The sequence below is a fragment of the Tupaia chinensis genome, unplaced genomic scaffold (genome assembly GCF_000334495.1).
Source record: "Tupaia chinensis unplaced genomic scaffold, TupChi_1.0 Scaffold000634_1, whole genome shotgun sequence".
Lineage (NCBI taxonomy): Eukaryota > Metazoa > Chordata > Mammalia > Scandentia > Tupaiidae > Tupaia > Tupaia belangeri.
This window is the reverse complement of record NW_006160154.1, coordinates 4,915,999-4,928,921: the sequence shown is the minus strand read 5'-3', so window position 1 is coordinate 4,928,921 and position 12,923 is coordinate 4,915,999. Positions and strand designations below refer to the sequence as shown.

Below are 12,923 nucleotides of genomic sequence, written 5' to 3'. Positions count from 1 at the left end.
AAAAAAAGAAAAAGAAAAAGAAATTTGCGTGGAGTTCAAATTTCTTTGTACCAAAATAAATTCATATTTTAATTCCATTTTCCATGAATTTTCTGAAGTACTCTCAAACAGCAAAATAATTCCTGTTCAAAGACTTTGTTAACAAGTGGTTAAATCCTTCACAGGGCATGCAAAGACTATATTGTGTGCGATTACCTTCTCAATGATCTCATAACATTCTTCCAACCGCTGAGTTCTGTCTTTCAATATGGTGCTGGCTTCCTGATAGACTTTCAGCCACTCCTCATATTCATTTTCAGAGAGGTCAGCATAGGCCACACAGAGAGTCCGCAAGCCTGCAAAACAGTCACAGGTGAGAGGGGCCAGGCTGAATATTTTCTCTCTTAGGAGACATTTTATTTATTGTTTTTTTTGGAGAGGTTTTCGCTATAGGGCGCATGCGCTCGCCAGTCAGACAGAGAGAGACATAGAGACAGAAAGCGAGAAATCACCCCCCCAGAGGGGATGGTCACGCCGCAAGCCCTTCTCCTCCATTCTCCTCTCGGGATCTTGGGCATGCAAGCACACGCGCCCGGCTGAGTTTTAAGCCACCGGGTCCGGGACGCAAACCGCAGTCGACTACATGGGAGTCCAGCGACATAGCCAGTACGCTAACTGCTGGTTCCCTTATTTATTGTTTTTAAGGTTTTTGCCATAGGGTGTGTGCACTCTTCTAAGAGAGACAGAGATGAAGGAAAGTGAGAAATTATCCCTCAAGGAGGATGGCCACACCACAATCCCCTCTTCTCCAGTCTCCTCTCGGGATTTGGGGTATGCACACACATGTACCCAGCGAGATTTTCAAGCCTTCAGGTTCAGAATGCAAACTGTAGTCAACCATGTGAGAGTCTAGTGCCTCAACCACTCTACTACCTGCTCGCCCCATGTGGTCCCTATTATAGCAGCAACATGCTCAAAAATTTAAGGAAACTGTCTGCTTTTTAGGTCACTCTCATTAAACACTTACATACAAAGAAGAATTTAAAAAACAACTCTGTGTTTATAGTCTAATATATACCACCTCTTCTATAAATTTGAGAGTATACGAGCTGTCATAAGAGTGATTCTCCACCAGAGAGAAGGACAAGAGCGGGGCACGCCCATATGCATGTGTGACTAGGTAGGTATCTGCAAGGAGAGGGGGCAGAAAATGTGTTTCAAGACATCAACGACGTCCAATGTGCTGTCACATTAAAGGGCTAGGCTTTCAAGCAACTGCACTCACATGTGTGCGTGTGTACTCACTTGTGAATGTGTGTGTGCCCATGGGACCAGACTGCGGCAAGAAAGCAGCAATCAGCACCTAAACACAGGTCCAGGTAACACCGCATTCACTCGCAGGAAAACCTGACATCTGTGTTGGTTAAGGCCTCCCAGAACACTCCTTTCCTGCCATGGGTTCACTGAATTATTATTTCCTTCAGTCATGGATAAGCCAGTGTCATAACAATAACAAGAGAGGGGCAGGGAAATAACCACATGCATTTTCCAAGACAGAGACTAGCAACCACACGATGATTCTACACAACCTGTTAGCCTGCCTTCTTCCCCTGCACTGCTGATTATGCGTTAACTAGAAGAACACGGTCTGTGAGGGCAGCCAAGCACTGCAGCAAAGGACACGTCTGTTCAGAACATGACTGCTTCCCTAAGTATGAGCCATACACACTTGGAGGTATTCATTCAACTTGGACGGTCAAAAATAACATTTCCAAATTTCGCTTACCTTCCGTGGCAAAATATTCCAGATGGCATAATGTTTCCTCCATATATTTTGAGTCTTTTGAAAGTCTCTCAAAAATTACATTATCCTATAAAATAAGGAAACATTGTGACTGGCAAACCCTTAAGTAAACCTTCCAGTCAGCATGCTCGGCATGGCTTTGTTTTATTGGTGTTTATCTAACGTGCACAAGAATGCTTCATGGGCAAGTAGGAATATAGTTCTTGGCTGGGTTCAGGCAAGAGCTTTGGAAAGCACATTGGGTATGGATGGGTCCAACAAAGCCAAAATCTGTTATGTACCTTGAACGTCACAAGAAAACATGTTGAGGAGGGCCACAAGAGCCAGGAGAATAATCAGTGACACAACGGTGCCTACATTCGCCCAACTGTGAGAAACTCGTATCTCAAAATTTATAATACCTTTGTGCAGAAGGGAAAAGGGTGAAATGCACTTCCTCAATGACTCAGCTACAACCTTGCTTCCTAATGCTGGGGGACACTCTTACTCAGGGAAGGCACGACCCACAAGCTACTGAACGTGGGTCTGCTGACCGATACACAGGCGGCCACAGCTGATCACTCTGAGGCTATTTCTATGACTGACAGCAGGATGGTGGGCTGCCATAGATAATCCATTAAATATGTTATAAATTGCATAGTTTTATAAAACTAAAAAAAATTTTTAAAGAAATATGTCTTGTTTGGGGGGAACAGATTTAGAGAGAATTACACTCTATAAAAAGAAAATCTACCCTGGCACCATTGTCCTATGAACATTTTCCTATAGTTATAGCCCTCCCGTCTTCACCTCCTCACAGTCCCCTTCTGCATTTGCTGTGCTACTTAGAACACAATAGAAAAGAAGCAAATAAAAAGATTTTTTTTTAAACATACCATGTGTGAGGAAAATCTAGATGACTTTAATTTGTTGTTACCATAAACACAAAATTCCTTACTGGGTCCAGATACAAGCCTTCTAGAATTCCCAAGCATTATTCATTTTTAAAAAGGGCTCAGCCTGATGTACCAAAAAACAAAACAAAAAAAAAACACCCAAAAAAACTAAAACACAAACAAAACCAGCTTTCTTCTCACAACTGATAAAGAGTAGTAAGATTTTAAACTAATGATTGGTCCCAGAACAGCTTCCTATTCTTGACAAAGTCTGAGAAAACCATCTTAGTTCCTTCCCTCAATACGTAAGAGCATGGTTTAACAGGATAGTTGCACAAGTAGGATGAGCAAGCAATACTGTATTTCCTCAGACAAATACATTTGGATTTGGTTACTGGGAGGAAGCAAGGACGAACACCTGACCTAGGAAAATGACTAAAAAGGTGGTGAGAATGTGGCCACACGTGGAGACAATCCTTGTCCCTTTAACACAGCTCTCTGCGGTGAATTAAAGAATATCCGCAAGGAGTGGGAAGAAGAGCTGCCAGAGGGCCAATGTGTATCCCCGTACTTAGAGATGGTTCTCAAGCGTTGGCACAAGTCACCTGATCTGCCCACAGTCACTATGTGATAGTGCCAAACCTGGACTCAGAATTCGTACTCCCTGATGTACCAAAAAACAAAACAAAAAAAAACACCCAAAAAAACTAAAACACAAACAAAACCAGCTTTCTTCTCACAACTGATAAAGAGTAGTAAGATTTTAAACTAATGATTGGTCCCAGAACAGCTTCCTATTCTTGACAAAGTCTGAGAAAACCATCTTAGTTCCTTCCCTCAATACGTAAGAGCATGGTTTAACAGGATAGTTGCACAAGTAGGATGAGCAAGCAATACTGTATTTCCTCAGACAAATACATTTGGATTTGGTTACTGGGAGGAAGCAAGGACGAACACCTGACCTAGGAAAATGACTAAAAAGGTGGTGAGAATGTGGCCACACGTGGAGACAATCCTTGTCCCTTTAACACAGCTCTCTGCGGTGAATTAAAGAATATCCGCAAGGAGTGGGAAGAAGAGCTGCCAGAGGGCCAATGTGTATCCCCGTACTTAGAGATGGTTCTCAAGCGTTGGCACAAGTCACCTGATCTGCCCACAGTCACTATGTGATAGTGCCAAACCTGGACTCAGAATTCGTACTCCCAGGATTGTATACCACACACTGAGCTGCTGCTGCTGAGAACAAATGCTGGCTAAATGCAAGCTTTTTGCTGACCATTTCGCCACACTGCCTTGAACCGCCATGATCTTACGTGGGCTTTTACTACTTAGTCCAGTTTTCAACCACTTGGAAGAGACTTTCGACCTTGGGCAAATAATCAGGGACTAATCAGGGCGGGTCATTATTAGGGAAAGCAGCAGATCAATAAGCAGCTGGGGAGCTCTCTCTGTCAGGGGAGGCACTCCGGATACTTACAGCCCCTTTGCAGTACAGTCGCAGTTGTCCTGAAGGAGTTCGAACAATTACAGACATTCTTTTTCTGTCGCTGTGTGAGTTTAAAAAATAAAAATGAAAATTCATCCTTGGTCTGTTTTATCGAACCCCAGTCCCACAACCAAACAAGTGAAAAACAAAACGGCCAAGCTCCATGTGTCCCTACCTTTTCCCTCAAATAAAACTTTAATTATATATCCCCTACTCTTCTCGTTTATATCTAATAGACAGAAGACTGCTTTTCCATTATGAAAATTCACTAGCACAGCTATTTGCTGTCAGAGAGAGAGCAAAGGAGAACTTGAGCACCGGCTCTGTTATGTCTCACAGACTTCTCACAATACTCTCTAAAACCTTCTTCTCTCCTTTACAGCTCAAAATACCAAATAACCTGCCCACTAAGGAGCAAGGTGGGAGATTAAGTATAGATCCACTTAACTTAAACACTCCCCACTGTATCTTCTTTTCATTGCAGTAGAAAGAAATGACAAATCCATGCAATTCCCAAGTCAGCATGGAAGTGCTCTGTATCTCCCTTCTCTCTGTGGCATACACACTTCCGTCCACATCTCTCCTCACGGAGCCTTCCATGACTCCCCCCGGCCTAAACGTTCCTTTTCAACCTGCTCTCTACTCACCTCTGCAGCCTCTCTGTATCTTCCGCTAACCCTCTCCTGCACGACCAGGCTTCAGGCAAAGGAGGCACCATTCTCCTTTCCCACACAGACTGACCCATGTCTTTGCTGACAACATTTCATCCTCCTGAACACACCCCAACTATGGTGGGCCTTAGACCATTCATCTCTGTGGCCTTTTACTTTGGTGAGTCCACCTGGATTATCAACTCCTGAGAGCGGGGATATGACTTTCTCAGCTCTCTATAAATTCCTACATCCTCACCCCAGTGCTCTATCTGAACTCGATTTGCATTCTCTCTCAACTCCCTGGTAGATGGGTATTCTCAGCAAAGTCATCTAACCTGTTTCAATTTCTCAGTGTGTAAAGGAGGGTTCCCACCACCTATATCAAAGGATTATGTCAGGATTAAGTGTCGCCAGGAAAAAGATGAGTCTACTGACAAACTGAACTCAAGTGTAACCACAAATGATCTTTCTGTTCCCTCTTATTCTTCCATAATTTTGTTAATACATTCTCATGTCTCCATCGTATTCACCTGTTTTCACCCAAGTCCCTTGTGTCCAACTCATCTGTCCATTAACTGCTGGTCTCAGTTCATTCAGCCACAAAGCAGCACGTTTCCAACACAAGATGAGTACGAGAAAATCTGGAGGGGTGTCTAGTATTTTCTCATCTCCAAACACGGGAACACTGTCACCGCCACCTACATGAACCGCTGCGATCCCAAACCACCTGTCTGTTTCTCTCACTGAATAGCCCCAAGGATTCCTGACCAAAAAAAATTTGAGCTTGCAATCTAAAAACTAAACACTAAGGCTGAAAAGTATTTCCTAAAAATGGGAAAAGAAACAAAGAAAACCAAAAAAGGGACCTTATCAAACAGTTTATAATGCAGACCAACAATCTGTGAGTTATTTAACAAAAGTCATTGAAAAACCGACCTAATTTTAATAAGAGGGAAAGATGCTTTTGAGATAGGAACAAAACCTTGCTTTAATATTAGCAGTTCAACATAAAATGAGGGAAAGAAACAAAATATTACAGTATAGTCCCATATAACAAATTATGAATGTTCTAGGGAAAATCAGACTGCAACTAATATTCCTGAGTCTTAAGTTAAAGAAAGTGCACCAGGGAAGAATACTTCCAAATACGGACAGGAGGGCTGCCCTATGCGGACCCAGCCTCTAATGGGATGAACTGATCTAATCTATCATCATCTGTCAGTTTCTCAGATGTCCAGAGCAGTGCTCAGATGGAGCAACAGGCATGACCTCATGGGACTTGGGAAACGCCAATGAAAACAATGCCCTCATCGCATACTCCAAACTATTCAGACAAGTCTACAGCTGTTGATGCAAGAACACTCGGCTCCAGAAACCTGAAGGAAAAGGAGGCCATGGAAGTATAACATTTCTTTTGAAAAAAAAAAAGAAAAATAACCTACTTCATTTTTTTTAATGGACGTCATGAATTCCAAGAGGAGAGTTTTGGAGCTATATGTACCATACAGTCAATACTTAAGTACTGTATTTAATCATACCATGCAGTCATGCAAATACTCTGGATGAAGTTGTTAAAAGTGTGTGTGTGTGTGTGTGTGTGTGTGTGTGTGTGTGTGCATGTATGTATGTATATATTTTATTTCAACTGTGTGAAAAAGAAACATACCTAGAAAACTCCAGAACATTAAGGATTCCAAATGTCTGTTCTTGACCCATCTAAAGGAAGAAAAACAGGCTTTACTGAGGTGCAAAGTATTAAAATCTCCAAGCGATTGTCTCCCTATCAGAAACTCTCACTCTCACTCCCATTCTCTTTCTCTCTTCCTACCACCTAGCCCCTTGCAAATGCCTTTTCAACGTGTACTGTTTGCCTCATGAGTCTGGTGGGGTCATAGCTCCCCCTTCTGGCAGAAGCATCTCACTTTTCTTCAGATCTAGGGACGTCCTCACAGTTGTCTGGTACAGCCTCTTACAAGCGAAGAAGAAAAAGGACCACATACCTTAGGAACAGCTAAGCTTCTGAATTCAGGATTTCACAGATTTTATAAAGTCATATGTTTATGCCATGTGCCATAAGGTCCTCATTAGGATCTAGGAGAACACCTTGTGATGCCTCAATTTTCTTCAGCGAAATATATGAATATTACACTGTGAATTTCAGAAAGACCAGAAACACCCTCATGTTGGTCCTGACGAGGTTTTGCTGCTTTTTCTTTCTCTCTTTTTTAAAGAATTATTTTATTTAACTTTATTTATTTATTTATTTGGACCAGAGAGGGACAAAGTGTGTGTGTGAGAGAGAGAGAGAGAAAGTGAGAAAGCAAGCTGCCAGGTCTGAGATTTGGAGCACGGTCAGCCATGTGGGAGTCCAACACTCTTAACTACAACGCCACCTGCCGGCCCTTGCTGCTTTTTCTTAAGCTGGAATTCAAACTGTGTGGTTGGTGATGCGGGATCTAGTCACCTTAACGACTACACCACCAGCTGAACTGATAAAGGAGATCCTAAGTTCCAATACCTTCCTCTTAGGGTCACAGAGGCAGAAGCCCCACGGATTATGAGGGCTTCACTGTGCAGGATCCATGCACTGAGGTCACAACGAGATGGAGAACCTGTCCTCCCAGACAAGTGCACCCTGAAGGTATTTTCCCAACTATTTATTATAGAAAGAAGAGTAGATTTGTACAGTTTTCTGCTATGAATAATTTCACATCAGTGTAGGCAACTTGTGGGGAAGCCTCTTTAAGAATGATAAATTATCTCACTGCAAAACAACATGAATAAACTAATATAATGGACCTTTGAAAAGTTCATGGAAAATGTGTATTTTTTAAAAAAAAAAGTATATATGGATTTGAAAACTTGTTTTGCACCAAAATAAATTCATACTTCAATTCCATTTTTTTTTCCCACAAACTTGTACCCTTATCACATAACCCCTTTGGTTTTCAACAGGTCTATTTTTTCACCAGAAGGAAAACATAAATTCAGCTATGGTATTGATAGCAGACGTGCTGTTTCAAATATACAATCTTCAAAAAAGCAGGTGATACGAAATACGCACGAGGGTGTGACTTACTGCTTCTATGATGACAGAGTATGGCGTTCTGGCTGTGAAGACAAAGCCCAGCTTTTTGGCTCCTTTTACCAAAGCCGCTTCATCTGTCAACAAAGAGTCAGTTAAATATTGACAAATCACTTGTAATGAGAAGACTTTTGCTTAGTATCATTTTCAAATTAATAGAACCTACTCCAGCAAAGAGGCCTGGAATGATCTGCCCAGCATTAAGAATGCAGAGTAGAGGAGCTTGCACTCTACAAGCAGGGTCCTGAAAGGGGCACTCGGTGCGATGAGAGGTTAAAGACCTAAAGCAAACTCAAGTGATGTACATCCCTACTACTCTCAGTTGGGATCAAGTTCTCCTTGATGAATCTAAGTAATATTTCCATGACTTTCTGACAAAACATCTCCTCTGAGTGAGGCCACATTTCCACTGAGGGATGAACAAAGTACCAGGAAGAAGGGAAGCACTTACTGCTCCTGCTCAGATACATAGCCGCCCAAGCAGCTGGACAGCCCAGGTGGCAGGAGGATGAGCCAAGAGGCCAGCACCATTCTCTCTAGAATTTCTGCTGGGAGATGCAACATGGCGTGGAACCTACCCCTGTGCCCCTATCAGAAGAGCCCTGTACCGGGTCTCTGAGCTTAACACCTGTAGCCATAACTTGGAAACAGTGTGAGACCAGAGGCAAATGGTAGAGGGTTGGTGGGACAGGCTGCTCCATCCCTCACATCTCCCACGAACGTAATTGCAAACACTCAAGTCTCCAAGGCAGAAGCCAGTAGGGCACACAGGCCAGATGCCTCACCTGGCGAGGAGGCCTGGTAGATGATGTTGTCTCCATCCCTCTCAGGAACCACAGTGTGACACACGGCCAGGAGGGTGAGGAACTCCTGAATGCAAGGAGCTGTGGGCTACAAATGGGAGACCCAGTTAGTCAGCAGTTATGATACTGCTGACATAGCCCAGGGCTCGATTCAAGTCATCCTGGCTCAAAATCCAGTAGTGCTCTGCTCCCTTAGGATAGGGTCGAGGTCCTCAGCATGCGTTCCAGATCCCCTGTGACTCAGCACCTGCTCACCATCTAACCCACCTCCAGCTATTCTCCTTTTTCCATTGTGAGAAAACATCAGCCCCCCACCAGCTGCTCTAGTTTGATGTCGTTTAATTCTTTCTCAGTCTCTTTGCCCCATCTACCCACCTTTAGCTAGTCCCAGCAGCTCACTCATCCCCAGGGATTCAGGGATTCAGCTCAATAGACACTTCATCTGAGAAGTTTATTATCCCCACCCATGCCTGAGAAACTGAGCCCTGTGAGTGAACCCATGCTGGCAGGAAAAACATGGAGCTGCAGCCCCACCTGGAACTCCCACAGCTCCTAGCATCATTCGTATCTAACAGGCCCCACACCCCTCCCTGCTTCTTCTCCAGAAAGACAAGTGGGTTGTTGCCTTCCTTGCTGATGTCTCTGAACTCAGCAAATAGAAGCCTCTCTAATCCACATGAAATCACCAAAACATGTGTGTCCTGGGCTGCACTGGCATTTGTTCTAAACCATGTCTATTCTTTTTTTTTTTTTTTTTTTTTGGAGGGGTTTTTTGCTATAGGGTACGTGCGCTCACTCGACAGACAGAGAGAGACAGAGAGACAGAAAGCGAGAAATCACTCCCCAGGGGGATGGTCACGCCGCAATACCTTCTCCTCTCGGGATCTTGGGCATGCACACACACACGCCCGGCATGAATTTAAGCCACTGGGTCTGGGACGCGAACCATGGTCGACTACGTGGGAGTCCAGCGACATAGTCATTACGCTAACTGCTGGTCCCACCATGTCTATTCTTTACAATCCCTTAGCACCTGTAAGGCATCACATCTTTGCTCATTACTATTTTTAAAATTATTACTATTTTATGTTTTTTTAATTTACATTTAATAGCTATACATCTTTACAGGATACAAAATGTGTTTTTCTAGCATGAATGCAGTACATATCACTCAAGTCAAAGATATTGCCATGTACATTATCATCAACAGATAACTTTTCATTCATGTGTCTACTAAATGTTTTTCCCCATCCCCTCTCTCCCACCTCCTGTTACCCACCCCCTTCTATACTGTCTGTGGTATCTACAGTTGCCAGGAACTTCCTGCTTTTTTACCATCCTGTCTTTCATTTTCTGTCACAGAAGGCAGTCAGTATATATCAAGCAGGGACATACAATGTTTCTCTTCCCTCATCCGGTTTGCTTCACTTCACATTAAAGCTTCCATATTCATCCACTTTGTATCTATCAACTGTCAGTTTCTCATTACTTGTCAAGGATGAGTTGTATACCATAGTGTATATATGCCTTTTTTTTTCCCGCTAATGTCTTAGCAATTGTGAAAAATGCTGCAATAAACACGGGTAGGCAAGTGTTTTCCTGACTGGCTCTTTTCCTATCTTTTGGGTAAATATCCACAAGTGAGATGACTACTGGATCGTATGGTAGTTATATTGGTAGGTTGGGTTTGTGTGTGTGTGTGTGTGTGTGGAGAGGTTTTTGCTATAGGGTGCATGTGCTTGCCGGAAAGACAGAGAGAGAGACAGAGAGACAGAAAGTGAGAAATCACCCCTTCGGGGAGATGGTCACTTCTCCCCCATTCTCCTCTTGGGATCTTGGGCATGCACGCACACATGCCCGGCATGAGTTGAAGCCACCGGGTCTGGGACTCAAACCGTAGTCAGCTATATGGGAGTCCAGTGACATAGCCATTATGCCAACTGCTGGTCCTTATTTGTAGGTTTTTGAGGAACCTCTAAATTTCTCTCCACAGTGGCTGTGCTAATTTACATTCCCACCCACAGTCATAAAAGGCCCTGTATTGCCAAAGTCATACTATGGAAAAGAATAAAGGAGGAGGTATTTCACTTCCTGACCTTAAAATAATTTTACATAGAAAAATACGCTAACTGCTGGTCCCTAGCCAACTGATTTTTGACAAAAGGCACAAGATAATTCAGTGGGGAGAAGGACACTTCTTCAGCTAATGGTGCTGAAAACACTGGATCTCCGCCTGCAGAAAATGAAACAGGAGGGACCAGCAGTTAGCATAATGGCTATGTCGCTGGACTCCCATGTAGTTGAACGTGGTTCGAGTCCCGGACCCGGTGGCTTAAACTCACGCCAGGCGCAGGTGCGTGCGTGCCCAAGATCCCAAGAGGAGAACAGAGGAGAAGGGATTGTGACGTGGCCATCCCCCACCCCCCGGAGGGGGGTGATTTCTCGCTTTCTGTCTCTCTGTCTCTCTCTGTCTTTCTGGCGAGTGCACATGCCCTATAACAAAAACCTCTCTAAAAAAAAAAGAAAAGGGAACCAGCAGTTAGTGTAATGGCTATGTCGCTGGACTCCCACGTAGTCCACTGCAGTTCGCGTCCCATACCCGGTGGCTTAAAACTCACGCCGGGCGCATGTGCGTGCGTGCCCAGGATCCTGAGAGGAGAATGGAGGAGAAGGGATTGCATCGTGGCCATCCCCCCTGGGGGGTAATTTCTCGCTTTCTGTCTCTATGTCTCTGTCTGTCTGGCGAGCGCACGCACCCTATAGCTAAAATCTCTCCCCCCAAAAAAGAAAAAAAGAAACAGGACTGCTCTCTCACCATTAACAAAAATCAACTCACTATGTATCAAAGATCTAAATGGAAAACCTCAAATTATAAAATATTTTAGTTTCCCCTGGTGAAAAACATAGGGGAAACTCTAGAAGACACTAGAGTAGGCAAAGATTTCTAAATAAGACCCCTGAAGCCTAGACAATCATCTCTAAAATAGACAAGTTGGACATCAGGCTAAAAAGCTTCTGCAAAGCAAAATAAACCATAATTAGAGGAAAGACACAACCCTCAGAGTGGTACAATATATTCGCAAACTATGCCTCAGGTACAGGACTGATAACCAAAATATACAGGGAACTCAAGCAGCTTACTCACCTCTCCCCGCTCCCCCCCCCCCAATCAACTCAATCAAAAGATGGGCAAATGAGCTGAACGGGCTCATTTTATCTATTGCTTTTTATATTATTAATGACATCTTATTTCCATTCTATTTTATAGTAGTTTATTGCTGGGGTGTATGTAAAAGCATGGATTTTTGTAAATTAACTAAATATTTTATTGTAACTAAGTTCTAGCTCTCTAAATTTCGGTTGACTCTCCTGAATTTTCAAGATGGACAGTTATATTATGTACATATGATACGTTTGCCTTTTTTTTTTTTCCAGTATATACGCTTGTTCAGTTCTCACCTGTCTACATGGGCTAGTACTTGAATTATGTTCAAAGACGGGGTGATAATAAGCTTCCTTGTCCTGAGGTTATTTTAATGCTAGTAATTTTAATGTGTCCCTTTTAAATAGGCAACTGGCTGAAAATTTTAGGTAGATTTATATTTTCACATGAAAGAAGCAGCTTTGTGCTTGCTATTTTGTGTGGAATTTTTCTTAAGTCATAAATAAATGATGACTTCCACAGAAATATTTTTAGTTTCTTTTCTGACCTTTTAATGTGACTTAAAAGCAATTTTATAGAAGCAAATCACAACTGTTCACATGGCTACTTCTTATCAGCCCACATAAAAAGAAAATGCACATTAAGTTACAGCTTAGTGAAGTCAAATAAGTTATAGTGGAGAATTTATAAATTCCCCAAGGCCTACACTGCAAAAATGGTAAAAATGCCTTTATACAAAACACTTTAATTTTAAAATTGGGCTTTAGTTCAAGTTTGTCTTCCCCTATACTTGAGAACTACTCAAACCTGCATATAAATCTGTCCCATGAAAACAACACGAATGGGGTCTTTGACTTTAGAGCAAATAAATAAACCTAATAGAGAAAATTTTCTGAAAGCAACAAAGAAGAGCTGTACACACACTCATATTGAATTTCTACCTTGAGTGGTAGTCCAGACAAAATTCAAAAAAAAAAAAAATTCCTAAAACAAAAGTAATCTATCTTTGGTTTTCCTACCTAACCTGACATTCTATAATAAATGGGGGGGGGGGGGGATGTTGCTGGCCTGCCAC

At 42.7% G+C, this 12,923-nt stretch overlaps 1 protein-coding gene across 3 annotated transcripts in view; it reads right to left on the bottom strand.

Moving 5' to 3' along the window:
- ATP8A2 (ATPase phospholipid transporting 8A2) overlaps positions 1 to 12,923 on the bottom strand; it is a 693,132-nt gene that overhangs the window by 520,471 nt on the left and 159,738 nt on the right. For all 3 annotated transcript variants that reach the window (XM_006159534.2, XM_006159533.1, XM_006159536.2), the window contains exons 17-22: positions 8,668 to 8,773; positions 7,877 to 7,959; positions 6,464 to 6,513; positions 4,136 to 4,205; positions 1,766 to 1,850; positions 196 to 335 (exon numbers count right to left, since the gene is read on the bottom strand). In XM_006159534.2, the coding sequence (XP_006159596.1) occupies positions 196 to 335; positions 1,766 to 1,850; positions 4,136 to 4,205; positions 6,464 to 6,513; positions 7,877 to 7,959; positions 8,668 to 8,773 (534 nt within the window). The remainder of the gene's footprint in view (positions 1 to 195; positions 336 to 1,765; positions 1,851 to 4,135; positions 4,206 to 6,463; positions 6,514 to 7,876; positions 7,960 to 8,667; positions 8,774 to 12,923) is intronic.